The 21,971-nt window shown below is 39.7% G+C and overlaps 2 protein-coding genes across 4 annotated transcripts in view; both read left to right on the forward strand.

Annotated features, from left to right (window-relative positions):
- RB195_025409 (uncharacterized protein) overlaps positions 1 to 12,976 on the forward strand; it is a gene marked incomplete at both ends in the record, with an annotated part of 38,686 nt that extends 25,710 nt beyond the window's left edge. For both annotated transcript variants that reach the window (XM_064213539.1, XM_064213538.1), the window contains 17 exons: positions 184 to 288; positions 353 to 435; positions 547 to 670; positions 4,293 to 4,378; positions 5,121 to 5,259; positions 5,325 to 5,429; positions 5,511 to 5,599; positions 6,221 to 6,383; positions 6,452 to 6,566; positions 6,626 to 6,750; positions 6,811 to 6,933; positions 11,664 to 11,822; positions 11,915 to 12,076; positions 12,130 to 12,222; positions 12,311 to 12,442; positions 12,560 to 12,684; positions 12,799 to 12,976. In XM_064213539.1, coding sequence (XP_064069419.1) covers positions 184 to 288; positions 353 to 435; positions 547 to 670; positions 4,293 to 4,378; positions 5,121 to 5,259; positions 5,325 to 5,429; positions 5,511 to 5,599; positions 6,221 to 6,383; positions 6,452 to 6,566; positions 6,626 to 6,750; positions 6,811 to 6,933; positions 11,664 to 11,822; positions 11,915 to 12,076; positions 12,130 to 12,222; positions 12,311 to 12,442; positions 12,560 to 12,684; positions 12,799 to 12,976 — 2,106 coding nt within the window. The remainder of the gene's footprint in view (positions 1 to 183; positions 289 to 352; positions 436 to 546; positions 671 to 4,292; positions 4,379 to 5,120; positions 5,260 to 5,324; positions 5,430 to 5,510; positions 5,600 to 6,220; positions 6,384 to 6,451; positions 6,567 to 6,625; positions 6,751 to 6,810; positions 6,934 to 11,663; positions 11,823 to 11,914; positions 12,077 to 12,129; positions 12,223 to 12,310; positions 12,443 to 12,559; positions 12,685 to 12,798) is intronic.
- A 6,310-nt stretch (positions 12,977 to 19,286) lies between these two features.
- Positions 19,287 to 21,678, forward strand: RB195_025413 (uncharacterized protein; the record flags this gene model as incomplete). 2 transcript variants are annotated; one of them, XM_064213543.1, is made up of 4 exons in its annotated part: positions 19,287 to 19,523; positions 20,125 to 20,194; positions 20,731 to 20,938; positions 21,117 to 21,678. In XM_064213543.1, the coding sequence occupies 4 exons, from the start codon at positions 19,287 to 19,289 to the stop codon at positions 21,676 to 21,678; spliced, it is 1,077 nt and encodes a 358-aa protein (XP_064069424.1). The 2 variants fall into 2 exon arrangements, with proteins under 2 accessions (XP_064069424.1, XP_064069425.1); XM_064213544.1 differs by lacking the exons at positions 19,287 to 19,523; positions 20,125 to 20,194 and having other exon boundaries at positions 20,853 to 20,938.
- Positions 21,679 to 21,971: the final 293 nt, after the last annotated feature.

The following is a 21,971-nucleotide window of genomic DNA, read 5'->3' on the forward strand; positions in this document are numbered from 1 at the left end:
ACGTAATCGAATGGCAGATGCAGCGATGGCAGAAACTTAGTGACTTCCTCCGGCGAGGACGTAGCGCCCCTTGCCGACACAATACGTTCGCCTGCGGTCGGGACCTACAGTAGCTTTTCTTTTTACCTACGTTTGTTGTATAAAATTCTCTGGAAATAGTATTGAATTTATTTTTACTTGTAGTGTTGTTTCGATAAGACCGGCACTCTAACTGAAGATGGTCTTGATTTTCAAACCCTTCGTGCGGTTAACCCTGGAACTGAAGCAGTCCCACCAACGTTTACGGAGGTCAGCTACCAAGCCAAGTATCATGGCATATAATTAGGCCGCCATATTTATTCCACGAGTTTAGGAAAAAACAGAAATGAATCCGGAACATCTTCCGTCTAACCGCGAGCTCATTACTGCTATTGCTACGTGTCATTCCCTCACAAGGTGCGTCCTAACTATGCATCCTTCTAACATCAAGAAGTAAACCGTTGAAATAAGTTTGAGAATTTGACACGCGTGTTAGACAAAGTGGTATTTCAAAGGTGTCCGATGCAGGATAAACGGCAAACTGCATGGCGATCCGTTGGATTTGATTCTTTTCAATCAGACGGGGTGGGCACTGTTAGAATCGATTGAGGATGAAACTGACAACGAAGTACAACTGTTCGATAACATTCAGGTGTGCTCATATAGACCATCTTTTTTGTCAGCAAATTGAGGGACTTTATAAGGGGGATTTTCATCCAGAAGCTCAATTTTAGTTCATAACGTTTTCGAACACTTTAAAATGTACAGTAATTGTGTACGATACAGTGCAGAGATACCTAATCTAAGTGGAAATCACTGCACTTGACGTTTTATTTCCTTTTTGTCTTCGCCTCTTGAAAAATAATTTTTCTCATAAAGGCATGACCCCAAGAATCTGGGGTTCTATGGATTTCCGATAGCTGAAGGCCATACGGAATCGTAGATTGCAAAAACGGGTGGGATAACGCTCATTTCTTTCTAAATACCGTAAAAAAACGGCCCGGAAGATGCGGCGTGTGCACAAAGATGGCGCTCTCTCATAGAACTCGTCGTAGAAGCGTCATGGAACGCTCGAAGTTGTATTGGAGCGCGCCACCCTTGTGCAGTCGCCGCATCTTCCGGGCCGTTTTTTAATGGCAGTTAGGAAGGAATGAGCATTATCCCACCCGTTTCTGCAATCCTACGACTCCGTATGGCCTTTAGCCATCGGAAATCTATACTACCCCAGATTCGTGTGCTGATGCCTTTAAAGGCAGCATAACACGAAAATGGCGATGTTGGATTTCTTCATTAAAAGAATGGTAAGAGTGCAGATTACGAGTGTTAAGGTTTTTATGCTCATATCCACCTAATTATCCTGAGAAGCAACATGGGAAGCAGCCTTCCCCTGCAAATTTTCATACGAGGCACCTCACAAAACCACCTTTGTGTACCCGCTGGTTCCCTCAACAGCCTATCCATTGATTTTATTCGAATAAGCTGCTGGAGAAACCTCATTTATTCTCGTCCCCGCTCGCTGATGCAGTGCGCACCCAGGTGGCGCGTTATTAGATGCTTTATAGCAGGGTTCATAGCGGAAGACCATTACCCACGTCGTCTTTCAGGACCATTAAAGGGGATTGAGAGTGAACATGTTCATATTTGATTCGATCTACACCTCGAATCCTATATTTCCCAAGAGATAACAACATCGTCTACTTTGTAGTATGTTGCTTTCAAGCAAGTTTATTCATGACAGAAGCTCTATTTTAAGCTTTTCTGTAAAGGTGTATCCAAATATATTAGAGGTAAAGGTGGATAAAAGATAAAGTGTCTGGCGTTAATCAATCCGCGCGCCATCACGTTCACTTCAATTCAGAATCGTTTGAGTTTTACGAACCTGTGACTGGCCAATGCAACGAACTGCGGAGGCTAGCTGATGTTTGAAGTCAGTGTTTTTATTCCCCAGACAAGTCTGGTACCAATTTATCGATCCCAGAGAGAGGAAATGCTTGGTGAGCACTAGGACAGAATCGAACCGTCGATCGATCGTGCAGAACCTCTTACCGTGTGCGCTAATAATAATGTCGTTTCTTGTCAAATTGAAACAAGATAATTTTCTTATTATGTTTTAGTTATCAGTCATTGATGTGATCTCCCCTCACTTTCGATTACCCGCCAGTTGATGAGCAAAGTTTTTATTCCGGATATATTGAAGGGAGATTACTTTTAATGTGAAAAAAAATGAGATTTGCATAAACGTAAAAACGACATTACTTTACGGTGCACTCAATAATACAGTAGAATCGCTAATTCTTCAGCAGAAGACGAAAAAGACGCGGATCCACTTTTTCGTCTTTTTTTTCATAACTTGCCTCAATTTGATCTTTATTATAAGATCTACACATCAATAGATTCGTGAGTGCGAGCTCTACCGAACGAATGTAAGTAGAACTTTCAAGACCTATCAAGGAAACACTTTTTGAAAAAATTACCTGCGGGTACACATTAAAAAGGCTGAGTCCGAGATAATTGCGCCCCAGGGATATATGATTTTTGACGTGAACAAATTTTTTGAAAAGTGAAATGGTAGTTAATTATTCGTAATCTGCATAATATTGCGAACATTTTGATATCTCTCACAGTTATAACTCCATGACTCTAAAGATGTTCTAAATTTGACTAGAGTGACATGTTTCAACTCCAGGAACGACCGGCATTACCAGGTTGAGAATTATTTTCTTACAAAATCTGCAAGAAAACTATTTGTTGTAGAATGACCTTGTCTCTTGATTTTCCAGCTCAACAGGATTTTCCGTTTTTTGCAGTTAAAGTTACAACTTCAGTATTTTGCATTTCTTACTCTGATTTTTGTCAGTTCGTAAATCGTGAACAAATTAGGTTTGCCATCTGTCTGCACAGTACAATAGAAAACAGTCTTTGTCCTATGATTTGTTCTGATTTTTTCTATAATATGCCTCAGCTGTCTCAGTTTTTCGGTAGAACTCGCGCTCACGAATCTATGGAGGTATAGATCTTATAATAAAGGTCAAATTGAGGCGGGTTATGAAAAAGAACGAAGAAGACGCGGATCCGCGTCTTTTTCGTCTTCTGTCGAAGAATTAGCGATCCTACTATGTGGGTACGATAAGAGATAGTATGTCACCTATGTAGTACAGCAATAAGTGATTTCTCAATAAGACGAAAAATGATGCGTTAATGCTTATTCATTTATTTAATATACCAGCCTGAACGTCCGGCTAAAGCTGGACTTCAGGCTTATTTTGGTGTTTGCTGCGCTCGTTTCCATCGATCAATAAGAAATAGCAGTAGCGACATTTTGGAAAATTAGAATTGCTTTTTATTTATCAAAGCTTTATCCATTTTTTACCTGAATACTTAAGAATACATGAATGATTTTATGGTTTTTCTTTAAACTCTCAGTTCTATATTTGGAGAGCAATCCAGCTTGATTTCACGTCTATTTTTCCCTCAAACCTCCACAATTTCAAACATTATTCGAAGTATGAGTCTGCTCCATTCTCAGCTATTAGCAAGAATTGTGTGCTATCATGGAATGACATGAATATCACTATTGTAGTGATAAAAATAACGTTCTACGTCAGATCGCGTAAACTATTGGTTTTTACGTATTGCATTTAAGCAGTCGTTTGCACGTGTGTTACCTCCTTTTGGAAAAGGATGAAAAAAGTGTTAGGGAGACATGCTGGGAAATAGATGGAACCCGTCTCTCCCCCCCCCCCCCCTAGCTTTCTGGCACCATTTCAACCCCGTGGGATCCGCACCACCCCATTTTACAGCTATCTGGCTCCGGTGCACGAATTCGACGTCGTAGTACACGTCTCACCCAATTTTACCGCATTGAGGTTCCAGCGCACCAAACCGACGCCATAGTATTTGTCTCCCTCTGGGGAATTTCTTGACTGAGACACACGCTTACACAGACGCAAGCACGTGTCAGAATAAGCTCGTTATTGTACAGCATGATAGTTTGCAGTTTTGGGAGACTCAAGTATACATTCACATAAAAGTTTATTTACTCTCGCTAACATATGAGAGAAACTAACTTGCCTTATCAAAGCCAACACAGATGTCTAAACAACTTTGGACAATGGTGAAAAGGTAGAGTGCTCGCCTATCAGGTGGACGGCAATGGTTCGGCACAACACCGGTGCAGAGTTTTGCATCATTATGAAGTATTTTCGTGACACACAGACAAACACACATACACACACACGGACTAAGCGCGTTATTATATAGCATGATATTTCCAGCCTACTCTTGTACGACCACCTCCTGAAGTGACCGAGAAGTACGCTTTCAGCAAAGAATATAGCATCATTCGTCAGTTCACTTTCAGGTGAGGAAAATTATTCCGAAATTGGCACATTACAGTAAGATCCACTGTGTAACTTGTTTGCTTCTCTCTTCGTTATCACCAGGAACTTTTAACAGAACCTTTATACTATGTTTTTTGCCTTATCAAATTTGGGAACTCAGAATATTATTCTACTTTTGTTGAATTCTTGATTAATCCGAAATGTGACATCTGTTGAAGAATGTCTCTTGTTTCGATCTTGCCTTACTAAGTGAAAATAGCGTGAACTAGGAGAGTTTCTTAATTCTGAAATTAAAAAAAAAAACATCAATCAGAGATTGATCCAAAGAGCAATAAAAATTCTAAGTTCACCAATTAGTAAGTAAATAAAGTAAATGATTTATATAGTATAATAATTACAAAGTAAATAAATAATTTCCTCTTTTGCTCGAACTGTTACAGTTAAGGAGTTGTAATGCTTCCTTACCGATTTTTTTTCCTCGCTGACATGAAGTGAAATTCAATCTACCGTAACCGAAGTTGTCGATAACAAAACTGGAATTTGTAATACTTCGTTTTAATAAGCAAAACACTAACAAATAAGCAGATAAGTGGTGGGAATGCATTTATCGATTTGTGCATTTCTGTGTTTTGCACTACATGTACACACTACGTATACATACTATTTTTATACTGTATTTTGCCTGAATTTGCCAAAGAAAAAATTTTCTGCCATTTATTAACTAGATGTATGAGTTCTATGAATAACCTAGACTTTCTTAAGCTCTTCTCTTCAACGAATGTCAGTGATTGTGTCAAATCCTCGCGACGATTCTACTCATGACATGACGTTGTACTGTAAAGGATCTCCAGAAATGGTGTTAACTCTTTGCGATCCATCTACTGTACCTAAAGACTATATGGTATTAGCGTTGTACTAAAATAATAACTAGGTTCCTTCTTAAATTACCGAAAAAGTGCATTTTAGGCACAAGTGGATTTATATGCTCAACATGGTTATCGTCTAATTTCTGTCGCAAAACGAAAACTAGGAATGAACTACGTTAAAGCATCGAAAATTGCACGAAATGTCGTATGTTCTTTATCAGTAATAGAACAACGTTTCCGAATTTGTTAATTTTAAAGAAAATTTGAAGAACTTCCATTCGTTTAGGTTGAAGTCGACTTGACGCTTCTTGGACTTGTAGTGATGGAGAACAGAGTGAAACCTGTTACCTTTGAAGTGATCAATCAGCTAAACAGGTGCATTAAAGACAGCATCCCACGAAATTGATCATGTTGGGATTTCTGCAGGGAAGGCTAAAGTTAGCGTTGTAGATTACGAGTATAAGCGCGTTCACTCCCAGTTCCCCTTGTTGCGACGGCGTGGGGAACGACCTTGTCCACCGACTCCCTCTACGATGTACGTAACAATGTGTCACATATGTACATGCGCTGGAACTGCCAAGAAGCAAGAGAGACCATTTTTTTGTCCACTGGTCCAGAAAAATGACATGGGAAACGGTCTTGGAGCACGAGTTCCGCTTATAACACGGCACTTTATAACGCGCCATCCTTGTGTATGCACCGCGTCCGCCAGCGAGTGCAAAATATTCAACCAGATTTAATTTTTGGTGAGTAGCGGTATATAGAACTCAGGCCTATGTATCCGCCAGAGCGTGTTCGTCCATTCAGATGAACCATGTTAGATGCAGCCCGCACACATCTTTTTCCATCTTTGCCCGATAAGTGCTGACGATTTCTGAATTGAAAACAAACTTATCTACAAGAAAACCCTTTCTTTGGGCAGTTGTTGTGGATTGAGAAGGATATGGAATGTCGTTTAATGAATTGGTTGATGAATTTGAATCAGAGTATTATTAGGGCACATATTCGCACAATAATGGTGACAGGTGACAATCTTTTGACGGCACAGAGTGTTGCTCGAGAGTGTGGAATTATCCAACCGAATAAATCCTCTTACCTTGTTGAGCATTGCTCAGATATTGTCGGTTCGAAAGGTCGCCCACTCCTCACTTTAAGGCAGGTGAGTGCGGATGCAGTGTTGCCATCTTCCCTATAAAAAACACAAGTCGATACTGTATATCTTTTAAGGCTGATCCGAGCTCTAAAAAAACTATTGGAGGTGAGTACGAAGACAGCTCGGATGTATCCGTGGAAACAGGGAAAAAACATTATTTTGAAAGCGCTTATCAGTTGTCAATTTCAGGTTAGCCGGAAAAATATGAGTCTACTATGATTCCCGCTTTGCTAAAAATCTTATTTAAGGCCCGACATTTGCAATTCTTACTCATGAATATCCTGAACTTCTTGAGCCGTTGGTAGCAGTGTGCGATGTGTTTGCAAGGATGTCACCAGATCAAAAACAACAACTTATAAATCATTTGCAAGCTGTACTCTCTCATCGACGTTCAATGAGTTCGCTAACTAGCGAATAATTATTCTGAATTTAGATTGATTACACTGTCGCAATGTGTGGTGATGGAGCGAACGACTGTGCTGCTTTAAAGGCCGCTCATGCTGGTATTTCTCTTTCGGATGCAGAAGCTTCTATAGCTGCCCCTTTCACATCACGGGTATCTATACATTTTGCCATGGCTTAAAGGCAGCATATAACGAAATTGACGACGATGGGATCTATCTACGCAATGCTAGGGCTAGTGATGCAGATTACGATGTGAGCGCAACCATGCTCAATTATTCTTAATTGCCCTGAAAAACGGGGTGAAAAGAGCCTGGTCATCGGATTTTCCTACGGGACGCCTATCAACGTACGGCATCTGGAAACGCACGTGTAGGCACCGCATCTCTCAAGGAACAGACGATCAGTGAGGTACTGACGCTGTCTTTCCCGTCACTAGGTGCCTCGTGGGAGAATTCGATCGCGAAGCTTATTTCGCACACCAGTTTTTTAGGACAATTAGGGAGAATCGCGTTTTTTTAACACGCCATTTGCATCTTTAACCCTATTTCTTCGTGTAGAGATCCTAATACATCGTCAACTCCGTGCCATACTGCTTCTAGAAGAAGCAATTTGGGAACATTTGGCTTCTTTCAAGTAGTAGGTGTGGTTCGGCCGTGTTTTGTAAATAGTAGGATTAAAACGTGAAACACCTCTTAGTCTGTCACCGGTATAACGTATGACAGTGGCACCGGTGTAACGTATAACAGCGGCACCGGTATAACGTGAGCACACGCATCCAAGTAATGGATATTGAGCGGAGGGCAGTGATTTGGCAGCGATCGCAAAAAGATGAGTCTAGAGCTGCCCTTAGATACCATAACGAAGGAGGATAGAACAAAAAGTTGTGAATGGAGCGACCTTCCTGCTATTCATACTCGATTATCAAAAGGTTGCATCACCCGCTTTTCACGCCAGCGACGATTCTCGGACGTGCGCGCCCGTGTTTTACTGCGTTGATAAGACCAGGGTCAAACGTGCGTTGAGGATTTCTCAACAGGAGGTCGTAAGGGGGTTGTCGGAGAAGGAGAAGGGTCGCAAGGCTTCTCAGCAGGGAAGAAAAAAAGAAGAGGGCAAGGAGAAAAACACGAGGGGATTGTCGATTTCAAATAAACTCATATTAGGGGATGCAAGATGTTAGAAAAATAGATGAGGTGAAATATTTTTCAAAGATTTTGTCGGCACAATTTCACACGTTTTGGTCCGGGACTAGTTTGGGAAAATACTAAATAGATGAGGGACATCCAAATTAGGGTAAATGCAAGGGGTCATGAGTACGAAGGCAAGAAAAAGAGTGCAGATTATACAGTGCGTTCTGAACGTAGCCTTGCGGCCTCGCTTTTAAAAAGCTGTTTTTAAAAAAATTCAGCAAGAAAATGGAAATTGAGTTGGGAGAAGGAATCAGAATTAGTGAGTATCGTTTCTGTGGCGACTGTCATGGATCAATCCCTGACAGAAGAGGGGATTTTGCATGTAGTGTACGAGAGTTAAAAGAGCGCATTTCTCATCAGACAGTGACGAATTTATTATGATCACTCGAAAAAGCAATTTCGATGCTGTTATATGCTGTTATACTGAATGAAAAAAGGCATCTAAAGAAGCAATCAGCGATAAAAGTAGCACAAAGTAGGCTGCACGAGTTTCTGAACATCGACGCTTGAAGTGACTTTCATGCAATAATGCTGAAGGTGATTTGTATAAACAGGGATTTCTTTTATATTTCTACAAAGCTTCTAACTTTCCTAGTTTTTTTGAAACCTAGTTGAGAAAATTCTAAGTTTTGCCTCAAATTTTCAAGTTGGGGCGGGTGTGGCGCAGTCGATTAGAGGTCCGTTGTAACCACACAGTCGAGGGTTCGAAGCCGTCCTAGTGCTCATCAAGCCATCTCTCTGGAGTCGATAAATTGGTACCAAACTTGCCTGAGAGGATAAAAACACTGACTTGATCACTGGTTGGCCCCCGCAAGGTATTGTATAGGCTAACACATTTTTCAAAACCTCAACGATTACGAATTCCAGTAAAACGCGTTGGCGCATCCTAAGTGGATTGATACGTCAGTGACTTTATCCTTTCATCCTTTTTATTTTCAAGTTTTTCTCAACAAGCTTTTGAGAGAACCTGAACAGCAACGGAGACCAAAATTTGCAGTGAAGCGTTTTTCCTGATGCTCTATCAGAATATGACATCGAATTTTTAAACCGCGTTGCCATAATCTCGCAGCGGTAAAAAGTACGAAATCTCAGATTCTCGGCAACGCGTCAAAATCTTTATGACTTCAATCGAAACCCAATAACTCGGTTCATATTAATGAAGACGAATTCGTTTCCAAGCATGTTGTAGAGGAAGATTTCCGCTATCATAACTTATTTTTACTTTTTTCCAGTTAGTTTCCGTTCTCTCTCTAGTTGAGAAATAGTTGAGAAAAATAATAAATTCCTCAACTTTTTTTCAACTAGCTTTCAAAAAAACTAGAAAGTCCCTAGGAAAGATATTTCAATACTTTTGTGGCGCAAATCTTCCTTTACAGAGAAAAAGAAAGTTTAGAATCTTCTACCTTCGTCTTCCTCTGTCTCTTCTGTAATCCGTTATTCACATTTATGTCAAGCTACTGAAATCCGACCAGCCCAGCAGTAATTTCCAAATGGGACCTGGTTCTAATCGCTAAAATTATCTTTAAATGCACCTACATGCGAGGGATAGTGCTATAAATACAACTTAAGAAAAACTGCCGGTGAAATGTTCGTCTCAGTAGTTTTCGTTCGGTTTCGCAAGAATCAAGATTCCGGTGGGGTTTCAACTATTCGTTGTCTGTCATCACTGTCAATCAGTAAAACTGTGTGCATGAAATAGAAAATAGTGAGAAGATGTTTTTAGAATGCGATCTGCCTCAGTGTTAGTTGTTTTCCATTTTGCAAAAGTGGAAAAATTCCGACCCTCTCTTAATTCTTAAATCAAACTCTTAACAGTACGTTTACACTGTCGATGAGTGAAGTTGCTTGTAAGTAGTAGAAAATAGTGCGAAAATGGTTTAAAACGTGTTTTTCGTCATTTCCAGCTGTTTTTTTCATTTTTGCAAAAGTAATAGTTCCTACGGGGATCGAACTCCCGATCTTTTGTAATCACTATCAAAACAAGAGTTGTGTCGTCGAATACATGTTGAGCACTTCTTCATCTTTTCAATTAATACGTGCACTGATTTTCTCTCATATTTTCGACTTTTTCTCAACTAGCTTTTAAGAGAACCAGAACACCTACAGGTATCAAAATTTGCAGTTAAAGTTTTTCTTGATGTGCTATCAAATTATGATACTGAATTTTTCATTCGCGCCACCATAATCTTGTAACGAGAAAAGAGACGAAATTCCAGATTTTTGACCGCGTTCTGTTGAGCAAAAACATTGCTATTAGAATTCATTTTCATTTGGTGTCTTTTCCCTTAAAACCTAGTTAGGAACCGTTGAAAAATTAGCTAAAATTTTCAACTTTTTTTCAACGAGCTTCAAAAATCAGGGATTTCAAAAGAAGATATTTAAACCGTTTTATTATCCAATATTCTTTTACAGAAAGTCGACACACTTGTCATCCTCACTTCCTTCTTCAGTACGTTATTCATGTTTACTTCAACCTAACAAAATCAGAGCAACCCAGCAGTAATTTCAAATCAGGGCCTTAGATAAAGGCTCTAATGATGTCTAAATAACATTCGTATGAGGAGAACAATGCTCTAAGTATAATTTTTAAAAAAATTTGCCGGTGAAATGTTCCTCTCAGTAACTTTTTTCAAAAAAAAATCAAGATTTCATCTGTAACAGAGTGAAATTGTGTGTAGGAAGCAGAAAATAGTGAGAAAGTGCCTTGAGAATGCATTCTGCCCAGATATTAGTTGTTTTTTTTACTTTGCAAGAATGGAAAAATTCTGGAAGGGGCCGAACTCTCAGCTGTTCGATTTGATTGTTGGTAAGTAAAATTGTGTGTGGAAAATAGGGAATAGTGAGAAAATGATTTTAAATTGTTTCTTCAGTCGTTCTCAGCTGTTTTTCCATTTTGCAAAAAAGAAAAATCATTCCGATGGGGATCGAACTCGCGATCGTTTGTTATCACTACTAAAAGAAGAATTGTGTCCCCGAATACACGATGAGAGGTTCCTCATCTTTTCGACTTATATGTGCACATATGCACTGACTTTCTTCTAATCCTTACAGTGACCTATCAGTGGCGTCTATATTATATTATATATTTTTGTTTTACTTGAGGCACTTTATATTATTATCCATTGTAGCACTGTTTACTAGTATTTGCTATATCATATTATTTGATTCATTTATGAAGCGTCCAATTTGTTTCTTTGATTCTGTTTATTATAACTAATTTTTCGTTGCCATTGAGCGGTTACACTAGAAAGAATGAGGAAGAAGGGCTCGTTTTCTGGAGGTTCTCCTATCAGGAGGGTTTTTTCCCAACTACACGTGTGACTCCGGGTAAGACCCTTCGAGCAGTCCTACATCCCTGGATATGAGGAAGCTTAGCACAGATGAGGAAATGAAGATAGAGTGTAGAGTGGGTGAGTGATTAAGTTATGTGGCAAAGCAGGAGTGGTCACCTCCTTTCTGCGATGTTTAATTTTGACAATCCTAGGAATGTGAAGAGTTCTCTAGTTAGATAAACTGGTACCTCGGATGCCTTTGATGCCTAAAATGTCTGGATTTGTATATCGTGTTTGAAGTTCTCGCTGTGATACTTGCAAACTACTTCACGAACTCTATCTATTTCTCGATGAAACTCAACATTGAAAATCATCCGAACGATGGGGTGCCCTCAGCTACTCCTAGAAATTGATTTTTGTAGACCGCAAACATTCGCTGCGTTCCAGCAGTGATTAGAGAAGGTCGTGCCGCTCTTGTTACATCATTTGGAGTTTTCAAATACATGGCAGGCTATTCATTAACTCAATTTTCATCGATTATGCTGTTGTATTGGATTTCCACTAATCTGACTGACTTCCAGGTATAACAATAGATAGTTTATTCTTTCGTTTAGTTCTTTTTTTCTTCCTCATATTCTTCCTATGATGAATATAAATTTTTTATTTATGACAGTTTCTTTATATCGACATGTTTCTCATCACGTTAGTTGCTTTGTTCTTTGGAAATACTCCTGCCAGTGATGCTTTGAGCCGTACACCACCTCCTACTCGACTACTTTCTCTAGCAAGTGTAACATCCGTTTGTGGGCAACTTGTAGTCATGGCCATAACTCAGGTAACAGTTGTTGTTAGGATATTTTTACTAGACCCATGGTCAGTTGTTTCCAGCTATACGTTTTTATATCGATAACATGGCAGCCGTGGTTTATACCGTACTCTATACCGGTGGGTGATGAACAAGAGGATAAAAGAAGTATGCAGGTTGGTGTATATGTTAGTTTTATTGGATAATAAGGGAAATATTAATATTTTGCCTATATCCTTCCATCAAAACACTGAACGTCTGCAGGGTACCGCTTTGTTTTGCACAACAACATTTCAATATATTACTTTGGCGCTGATCAACAGTAAAGGAGAGCCATATAGAAGGCCAATCTTTTACAATATCCCACTATGTATTACGATATTTGTTGTCACTGTGGTGAGTACATATTTTTTGAGGTTATTTTCGTTATTTTTCTCTTAAAAAAGAGTACTATTTCATGTGTCTCTATACGTGGTGTTATTGCCTCCATGGTTCATCATATCGTTCTTGGAGTACGATCCGATTCCATTCTTCGAGAATCGCCTTTTCTTAGTGTTTGTTGCACTTATCTGTGCAGTAATATCGTATCTATTTCAAACTACTGTTGTTGAATTCTTGATACTGGAACTAAGAGAAAAGTAAGTGCTATGCTCAGTTTTGCATTAGTGCAGTTGTTATCCTGGAACTTGTTTTTATCTAAGAAAAACGTTGTTTTCTTGAAAAGTGTCATCACCAAGAATTTTCTGTTGCAGATGGTTAAAACATCGACGGATACGGGATCCTCAAGCGAATCATGATAAGTTCGAAAGACTTCTCTTTGACATCGGTCAGGATCCTGCTTGGCTTCGCCCTTACACAACAAATTCAAAAGAAGCTGAGAATGGAAAGGAAAAGAGCAATGCAATCCGGGATCAAACTACACGGATTTAAGGCCGTATTCATGAGATTTCTTCGCTCAGCTAGATCCTACCTAGGTTTCCATTCATTTAAAATAATTGAATTGTTAACATCCTTCATTTTTGAAAGAATTTTCCCTAATATTGATCTATTAAACAACAGGTGGGTTATGTTTCTTTCATAGCAATTCGTTTCATATTCGGCATATCTAACTCCTTCACTTATATATCTGTAGTAGTTCATCCAAGAAATTTCACTTACTTCTCTTGGCGAGCTTAACTTTCCTTTCAATTACCTACTGTCTGCTTGCCAATCCATCATGTTCACTTCTTGAATTGCATAGAAATATATTTTGATTGTTTCCAATTTGTCCTCTTTTCCAGTTTTTTCTTTTTTCTTTTTGATTTTGTGTCTTTTCTCTTCTTGGATGAATTTTCTAGGTAGAAGCCAATCGTTGATTTGTTGTGTTCCGCCCAAAAATAAAATGTACGTTATCAAAATTCGTCTTATGATATTATTTATGTTCAATTATAGCTCCGTATCAAGTTTCGATCGGAAAAGAGCAAATAGGTAAGAGAACGCGATGTTTAATTAATTCGCACTGCTGTAATTGAGGACATTAATTATTTGCCATAATATTTATTTACTTATTATATTACGTATAAACTGTTTTGTGAGTTGCTTAATGTTCTTCCAAGTTTTATGAGCGATTATGAGCAAGCGACGGTGGCCGACGGTGCCGCACCGTCACTCACCGTCGGTTTCCATAAATCATCCATAGTATTGTACTTGCTTCTTGATTTCCATAAATTTGCCCTGTTCAAGGGATGCATCTCCATAATAGAATGTTAATTTTAACTTAATCGGTAAATCAAAACGTATTCTAACTGGCGTCGTGATTACGAAAACCACATACATACACGTTATTTTAGTACGTATCTAGATGTTACGCTAACCATGGGATTTTTTGTTATCATTCTTGAGAGTAGTTCTACGAGTTCACTATCATATATGTAGTAAACAGATGATAACCTCTCACACTATCATTGATTTTCCGGATAGGCTGTCTACAACTATTAGGTCATCCAAAAATAGTGTGATATACTACACTTCTTTTATTTTGCAGATCTAAGATGAATAGAAATCCTTCCAACTTTAAATATACTCCCCTTCATTCTCTGGAATCTCCTTCCACGTTCCTACTAAGCTAATTTAGTGCCTCTATTTCAGAATCTACTCGTCTGTGACGAAAAAAAAACGAAAGAAAAAATGAAAAAGGAATTATTTATGGGCAGGGTCAAGCGTGTGTTGAGAATTTCTCAACAGGGGGTCGTAAGAAGGGTGTTGGAGCAGGGGAGGTGGGGGGGTAGTAGGAGGAGGTCGGAAAATTAAGAAAAAAATTAAACTAGAGGTAGGAAAATCAGAAAAAAATGTAAGGAGCAAAGAGAAAAGGAAGACGGGGTTGTCGACTTAAAATAAACATATATTAAGGCGCACAAAATCTAGTGTAATTTAGGTACACAATATTCAGCAGAAAAACAGGAGTGAAAACTGCTTTTTTTTCAGACGTAGTGCTGCAACTTGAAGGAGGATCAGCAGTGAATGGCATATTTTTACCGCATATCAGAGATATTCACAACTGAAACGTATTCTAAGGTTTTTTTCAGGTCCCGATATCTGCGATTAAAAAATGGAAGAGTTGTCTCAAGGAAGAAAAAACGTCAATGATGCATATTCAGTAATTGAGTTCAAAATAAATCTGTTTAATATTTGAATAAACGATTGAAGAAGACTCGTGGTTGCAGTTGAAGAAGACTATTGTAGCATAAATAGTTAAGCTAAAAAGAAGGTACACAAACCACAAAATGATTTTTAAAAAATTTATTCTTCATTATTCTGGTAATGAAACTACTGCACTTTTTGAGCCAATCTTGAAGATGGACGACTTAGCATTTTTTTGCTGTTCTAACTTATTCTTGATGACGTCTGAGTCGCTTCGGTGGCACAAACCGTGCAAAATCATATGTCGTCGTACGTGCAAGACGGTAAGGGAGTCCACATTACCTGAACGAAAAGGAAAGCCAGAAAGGAGAAAGAAGAAACTAGACAAAGGAAACATAAAGGATAAAAAGGATAAAGTTTCTGGCGTTAATCAATCCGCTTGGGATGCGCCCCCACGTTCACTTCAATTCAGAATCGTTTGAGGTTTACGAACGTGTATCTGGCCTATACAATGACTTCCGGTGGCTAGCCGATGTGTCAAGTCAGTGTTTTTATCCTCCCAGACAAGTCTGGTACCAATTTATCGACCCCGGAGGGATGAAAGGCTTGGTGAGCACTAGTGCGGATTCGAACCTTCGATCGATCGTGCAGGAAGCGGAACCTCTAGCTGCTACACCACACCCGCCCCCAAAGGAAACATACCAGTGGCAATAGCATCCTCTCTAAAATATCAAGATTTCTATAAACAAGCCTCTTGATTACTTTTGAATCAGCACAAACAATTGAAATCTTGAATAAATGTGATGCATAATAAACAACGTGATAATGTTGTGGAGGTGATAAAATAGAAAACCAAATATTTTAAATGCAATTAACTACCTAAAAGTTTTGATCCCTTCAAAAAATCGACTTGTCAAACCAACCAAGTCTAAGCACTACAAAATTGTGTATTACTAATTTATATGAAAGAAATGAAACTAAGCAGTGGTGACTTCGTATTGAGTACTAAGAGATCATAGGAGGCAATCTTCATCGCTTGCACGGTGCTTCGGCGCTCTTCCGTTACAGCCAATTCAATATATTGAAGATCCGCAGTTTGAAGTTGTACGGAAACGTAGCGTCCAAAATTCGTTTTGGAACGGATGGCAAACTTGATGACAAACGAGGTCTTCAAAAGCTAACAGAAGTGTAATAGCACTAAGTAAAAGTAGAAGCATAGCTGCAATGAAAAGCAAGTACGCTGGCTCAAGTTGGTAAGTGTAGTGCAAATAAAGTGCATTATGCGTGACCTTTCCCTATCTATCGCTTATTGGCCATTACATCCTCTGTTGAGGGGAACGGTAAGAGGGTCCCGGCCGATTCTTCGCGAATGCCTCCGAGACATTAAGTGTCCAGAGGGTATGATATGATCATGCCGCCAGCGAGGCCACGCCCTATGGAGACGACCATCCTACTAGATGGTTTCTTGGCTATAGAAACACAGACAGCGACACAGTTGCAAGGAAAGAAGAAGAAGATCTAATAAGGGATACAGACGACTACGTAGTTGCAAAGAAATAGAAAGAACAAAATTTGAAAATGAGGGTTATTGAAATTACTGAATGGAATAAAACATGACAGGATAGTGTAGTAGAAAGTAGTTATGAAAAGCAGGGTTTTAGAAAGTGCAGAATTAAAAGAAGCATGAAAAACTAGGAATTATGCACAGTATTTGTGCGAAAAATGGGCAGTATGTAATTTAAGTATACTACATGCTTACACTAAATAACTCGTTTATTATGCTCTGCTTGATTCAACGAACGAGAGTGAATGCTGCGAAGTATCATCCGCAGGAATGTAGAAAACATCACACGATTTTATAATTGCGTAGTGTGCTCCATACTCAAATTGGATGCATGAAGTTGGTCTGTAGAAATTGACACCCAAAATTGACAAGAATAAACATATAACACAATCCCTCTCTTCTCCAGAAATGGAACAGGTGGACATAACACAATGAACTCTTTAAACACCAATCTCTACCTTCCCTCCAGCCCCTCATTTAAGTCTGAAATGTGAACAAAATCTTTGTCTCCTGCTTCTTTTTCTTCTTTTTGCGCCAACCAACACCTTGAGCTATGCGACCGACGCTTTGCACATATAAAGGTCATGTCATCGCCTATCGACCAGCGTTTTGTTCAATAACAATCTTTTACTGTCACTTAATAACAGAAAGAAAGTATCTCTCCAATGACAACTTTAAACATAAGAACATAATAACACATAACTTTTTGTAACAAAAAAGAACGCAGTAAAAGGAAAGAAGGAAAGAAGACAATATTGCACTGGATGGATACTACTAGTACAAACTATAGGTAGAGTGCAGATTTGATTTACTTAATCAGACAAATGATTCTAAATATATAGCAGAACAATTCCTAAGTATGCAATATAACTCTTATTCATACGTTGTGATGACTGGACTTGGAAAATAGGACTAACTAATCCATCGAAGTTTTGTTCAACTTTTCCTCTCTCCTTCTTCCTCTTTTTCTTGATCCATATCGAAATACGAACCTACAAAATTGGTATAGCCATAAATTCGCGTTCTTACATTCAGACATTAAGACTGAATCAACAAAGAAGCAATGAACTAAGCAAGAAGCAAAAAAAAAACCCGAAAGCGAAAGAGAAAAGACCGAACACATCCACACAAAAATAAAGAATAGCGCAAAGAACAATGATAATAGTTCTCAAATACTTTGCGTTCGCGCCACTTTCCCTGAATTTCAAATCTCCCTGTGTGTCCTCGTCCAACCGTTCTGTTTGTTCCATTATTTCGATTTCACGGTTGTAGCGAACGTACGCGTATTCACCACGCTTGCGATGTCGCATATAACGCGGAATAAGTGGGCGGAGCCACCCAGTTGGGCAGCAGCGAGAGATAACTCCTTAGGAATACTTTTCCTAGCTAATTGTTCTGCCGAGGCATGGTCGACGCATGCTCGAAAATCCGCACGGGGCCCTCTTTACACGCACCCCTCTGTTGAAATACTGGCTGATGTTGATGTTTCAGTGTGGTTGGATGGTTCAATGCGATTACTCACTGTTCTTATTGTGAATGCCAGGGATCGATCCCTGGCAAAAGTGGTATTTTTGCATTTAGCGTAAAAGAATTTAAAGAGCATATTTCTCATCCGACAGTGACGAATTTCTTATTTTCAGCCGAAAAAGCAATTCTGATGCTGCTACTGAGCGAAAAAAGGCATCTACGGGCGCAATTAGGGTTAAAGTTAATACAAAGTTGGCTCCATGAGTTTCTGAATATCGACGCTGAAAGAGAATTTCATGCAATAAAGCTGGATGCGTTTTGTAGAGGGAGATTTCTTCTATATTTCTTATATGTTTGGTGCTTTTAGCTTTTCTAGCTTTTTTGAAACCTAGTTGAGAAATATTCTAAAATTTGCCTCAAATTTTCGAGTTTTTCTCAACTAGCTTTTGAAAGAACCATAACACCTCCAAAGACCAAAATTTGCAGCTAAGTGTTTTTCTTGATGCTCTATCCAAATATGGGATCGAATTTTTCAACGGCGCTACCGTAATCTTGCAATGGGAAAAAGTGTGAAATCTCGGATTTTCGGCCACGCGTCAAAATCTGTATGTTTTTACTTTTTCACAGGTAGTTTTCGTTCTCAAAAAAGCTAGTTGAGAAGAAGTTGAGAAAAGTGCTAAATTTCTCAACTTTTTCTCAACTAGGTTTCAAAAAACCCAGAGGGTCCCTGGGAAAGATTCCTTGACCGTTTTATAGCGCAAGTCTTCCTCTACAGAACGCAGCCATCTTTATCTTCCTTCGACTCTTCATTAGTATGTTATTCATGTTTATCATGCTAGCAAAATCCGACCAGTCCAGCAGTAATTTCCAATTAAGGCCTGGTTCTAATCGCTAAAAGAACCTCTATGTAACACTTGCATGTGGCAAACCGTGTTCTGAATACAATTTCAAAAAACTGCCAGTGAATTGTTCATTTCAGTGATTTTTTTCGGTTTTGTAAAAGTCTAGATTCCGGCGGGTATCAAACTATTCATGATCTGTAATCACTGCGAATGAGTAAAATTGTGTGTAGAATATAGAAAATAATGAGAAAATACTTTTAGAATGTGATCTGCGTCGGTATCACTTGTTTTTTCCATTTTACAAAAATGGGGATATTCCGGCGGGGATCGAACTCTCAACTGATCATTTCAAATATCGATGAGTAAAATAGTTTGTTAATAATTGGAAATAGTGTGAAAATTGTTTTAAAAGGTGTTCTCCTTCTTTTCCAGCGGTTTTTTTTCGTTTTGCAAAGATAATACACATTTAGAGCTCACTTTTCTTTTTAAATTATATGTCTACATATATACTGACTCACTACTAATTCTTGCACTAACGTCTACCTCGTACTAATCCGAGCAAATATACCTGAGGATATTTTTGGTGAGTAGCCAATCTGGAATGAGTCGCGGCATACCGGTAGCATCTTCGACAATCTGACTGCCTTCTAGTTAGCTTTTCTTTATTATCTTGACACGTCTTTTAATCTTCTCGCCTAATGATAATCATTTATTGGATCTATTTATACACTAATTGCAGTATTTACAGATGTACCACGATATTTCCGCCCTTTCTCCTGAGGAGAGCTTCATACGTTTTAAAGAAATTAACTCCGAACCAAAACCTTCAGCCGAGTGGCTGGCAAAGAAGAAAAAGTTGAGAGATGCATGGCTCACTTCTAAACCTAAGACGACGACGACGACAGCCGCACCATCGGATCAATCCTCTACACTTCTTTTCGCAGTACTCGGATTTCTTGTTTTGATTACGCTCATCGCGCTACTGGTAAGGGTTTTTCCTTGCAAACACTTTTTTCAGTCTATTTGTGAGCTTTTTGAAATTCAGTGTTCTCTGCTATTATTATTATTTCTGCTCAGACTTGCGCTGTGAAACGGCAAAGGAATCGTGATGGTGAAGTCCAGCAACATCTGGAGCTAATGAACATATAATTTCTAGTTATTATTTATTCTATTAACATCGCTGTATTATAATACATATTTTGTTTTACTTATAGCACTACTATTTTTTAAAATGATTTATTATGCATTTATTACATCGTACTATTTAAATTTATTTATTAGGCGTTTATTTGCTTTTTTAATTTTTTTTATTATACCCTATTTTTTATTGTTGTGGGAGCAGCTGTACTAGTAGGAACGAGATGACGGGTTGTTTTTGGGAGGGTTTACGAGGGGGGGGGGGGGGGGGGTTAGGAGGGATTTTTCCCAACTATACGCTTGACCCTGGTGATGGGACTTTCATTCTGACTCTCCTTTGTTTTCGATCTGCGAATCTGAGTATGAAAGTTTAAAGATCAGTAGTGGAACTCCGCTCAATACTGATTTCTTCTCGATAGTAGCTCTGTATTTTAGCTTCTTATTTAAAGGCCTTCCACAACGATTTACCGCCTCATAGTGGCGTGGACTCTGAGCGTCGAACTGCGATGCATAGCGGAGGTTCGTCCTCTGGCAGGTTCTTCCAAGCTGAGAAGGAGTTCGACACACTCGATATTCGTTCTCGCTTCCTAATTCATATAGGTCGCGTGACGACCTGTGGTGAAAGCTAAGCTCGCCGTGGCAGGGCTACTTAGTTTGCGAAAAAAAGTCTTTTTGCCACTCCAACATATTCACTGCCTCAGCACCCTGCACACTGCATCTTACCGTCTCAGACGTCGGACACGGAGCTGGAGTAAGTGATCCGCAATGACAAATCCTTCTACAAATTCGTTGTCGGAGATTTCAACGCAAAACTAGGAAAAGCTACGGAAGAGCAATACAGGACCGGAAAATTTGGACCACGGGACCGGAATGAAAATGGCAGTCGTCTCGCCGGGATGTTGTCCGCCGCTCGCCTCTTTCATGGGGGCTTTCCTTTCATGAAGAAAGAACATCGTCGGTGGACCGCCTGCCCTTTGTTCTTACCTTCGTCGACTATGAAAAAGCCTTCGACAACATAGAAACGAATGCAATACTATCAGCGCTGGTCGATCAAGGTGTGGACGCGTCGTATGTGAGGACATTAGCCAACTGCTACGATCGGTGCACCACTAAAATACAGCTTTTCCACCGCCTCCTCACCATACCCATTGGAAAGGAGGTACGACATGGCGATACTATGTCGCCGAGGCTGTTCACAGCTGCATTGCTATGGATAATGAAATCACTTTCCTGGGAAGAAATAGGCATACGTGTTGATGGAAGGTTTGTCTCTAACGTTCGTTTCGCGATATCGTTCTCTTTTTGAGCAGTAGTAACGAAGCAGAAACGATGCTCAACAAATTGAACGAGGCAGGGAAGAGAAAAGGACTGCGAATAAACAAAAAGAAGACACAGTTCACGAAGAACGCCTACTGCGAGGACAGAAGAGTACAACTTGAAGGCCCCCAAATCGTGGAAACTTCGTCATAGATTTACTTCGGACGTTCTATGAACATGGAAAAGATTTGAAGGAAGAACTGAATAGAAGAATAAGAGCAGCATGGGCAGCATTTGCAGCCGTCAGGGAAGCTACGGACCAAGATCTTCGTGCCCGTCTACGTGACTCGACAGTTCTTTCAGCGTTCTGTTACGCAGCGGAGACGTGGGCAGACACCGCTGCTACGTCTAGGAAACTAATCACTCCCCACAGAGCCCTTGAAAAATGTCTCCTGAAGTTTAGGCGGCGCGCGCAACACATAGCCGGTCTTCGCGGCTCCGACTCAGAAGGCATGTCCCGTCTTCGCGAACCAGCGAAAAATAAAGTAAAGCATAGATGGGCCGGTCACATTATAAGAAGAGTCGCCGGTAGATGGACTAAAACCACGCTAGAGTGGATCCCAAGAGATGCTAAATGTCCTCGAGGGAGACCACCGACGAGATGGAATGATGTGTATGCTGCATTGATGGACCAGCTGAGAGCTCAGCCGGATCTCAAGGACGTCAACGTCACTCACGAAACGTGAGGAAATCTTGGATGACAGTGGCGAGGGAACGAAACGAATGAAAGAGATGCTGGGCCCGCACATCCAAAGAAGACCGGCCACCTAGGAATCCATGTGAGTATTTAGAGGCAGTGTATCGCGAAATTGACGTAGTAGGGAAATACCAGGGAACCCGTCGAGTTTGGTTTGTAGATTACGAACCCAGCGCGGTGCCGCTCAAATTTTCCTAATCGTCGTAAGGAATGGTGCAAAAGACGGCGTTTTTTTTACGACGATTAGAGGAAGTCGAGCGTTTTTTGTTTCGAGGTAAGTTT

This window comes from Necator americanus, chromosome X, assembly GCF_031761385.1.
Source record: "Necator americanus strain Aroian chromosome X, whole genome shotgun sequence".
Lineage (NCBI taxonomy): Eukaryota > Metazoa > Nematoda > Chromadorea > Rhabditida > Ancylostomatidae > Necator > Necator americanus.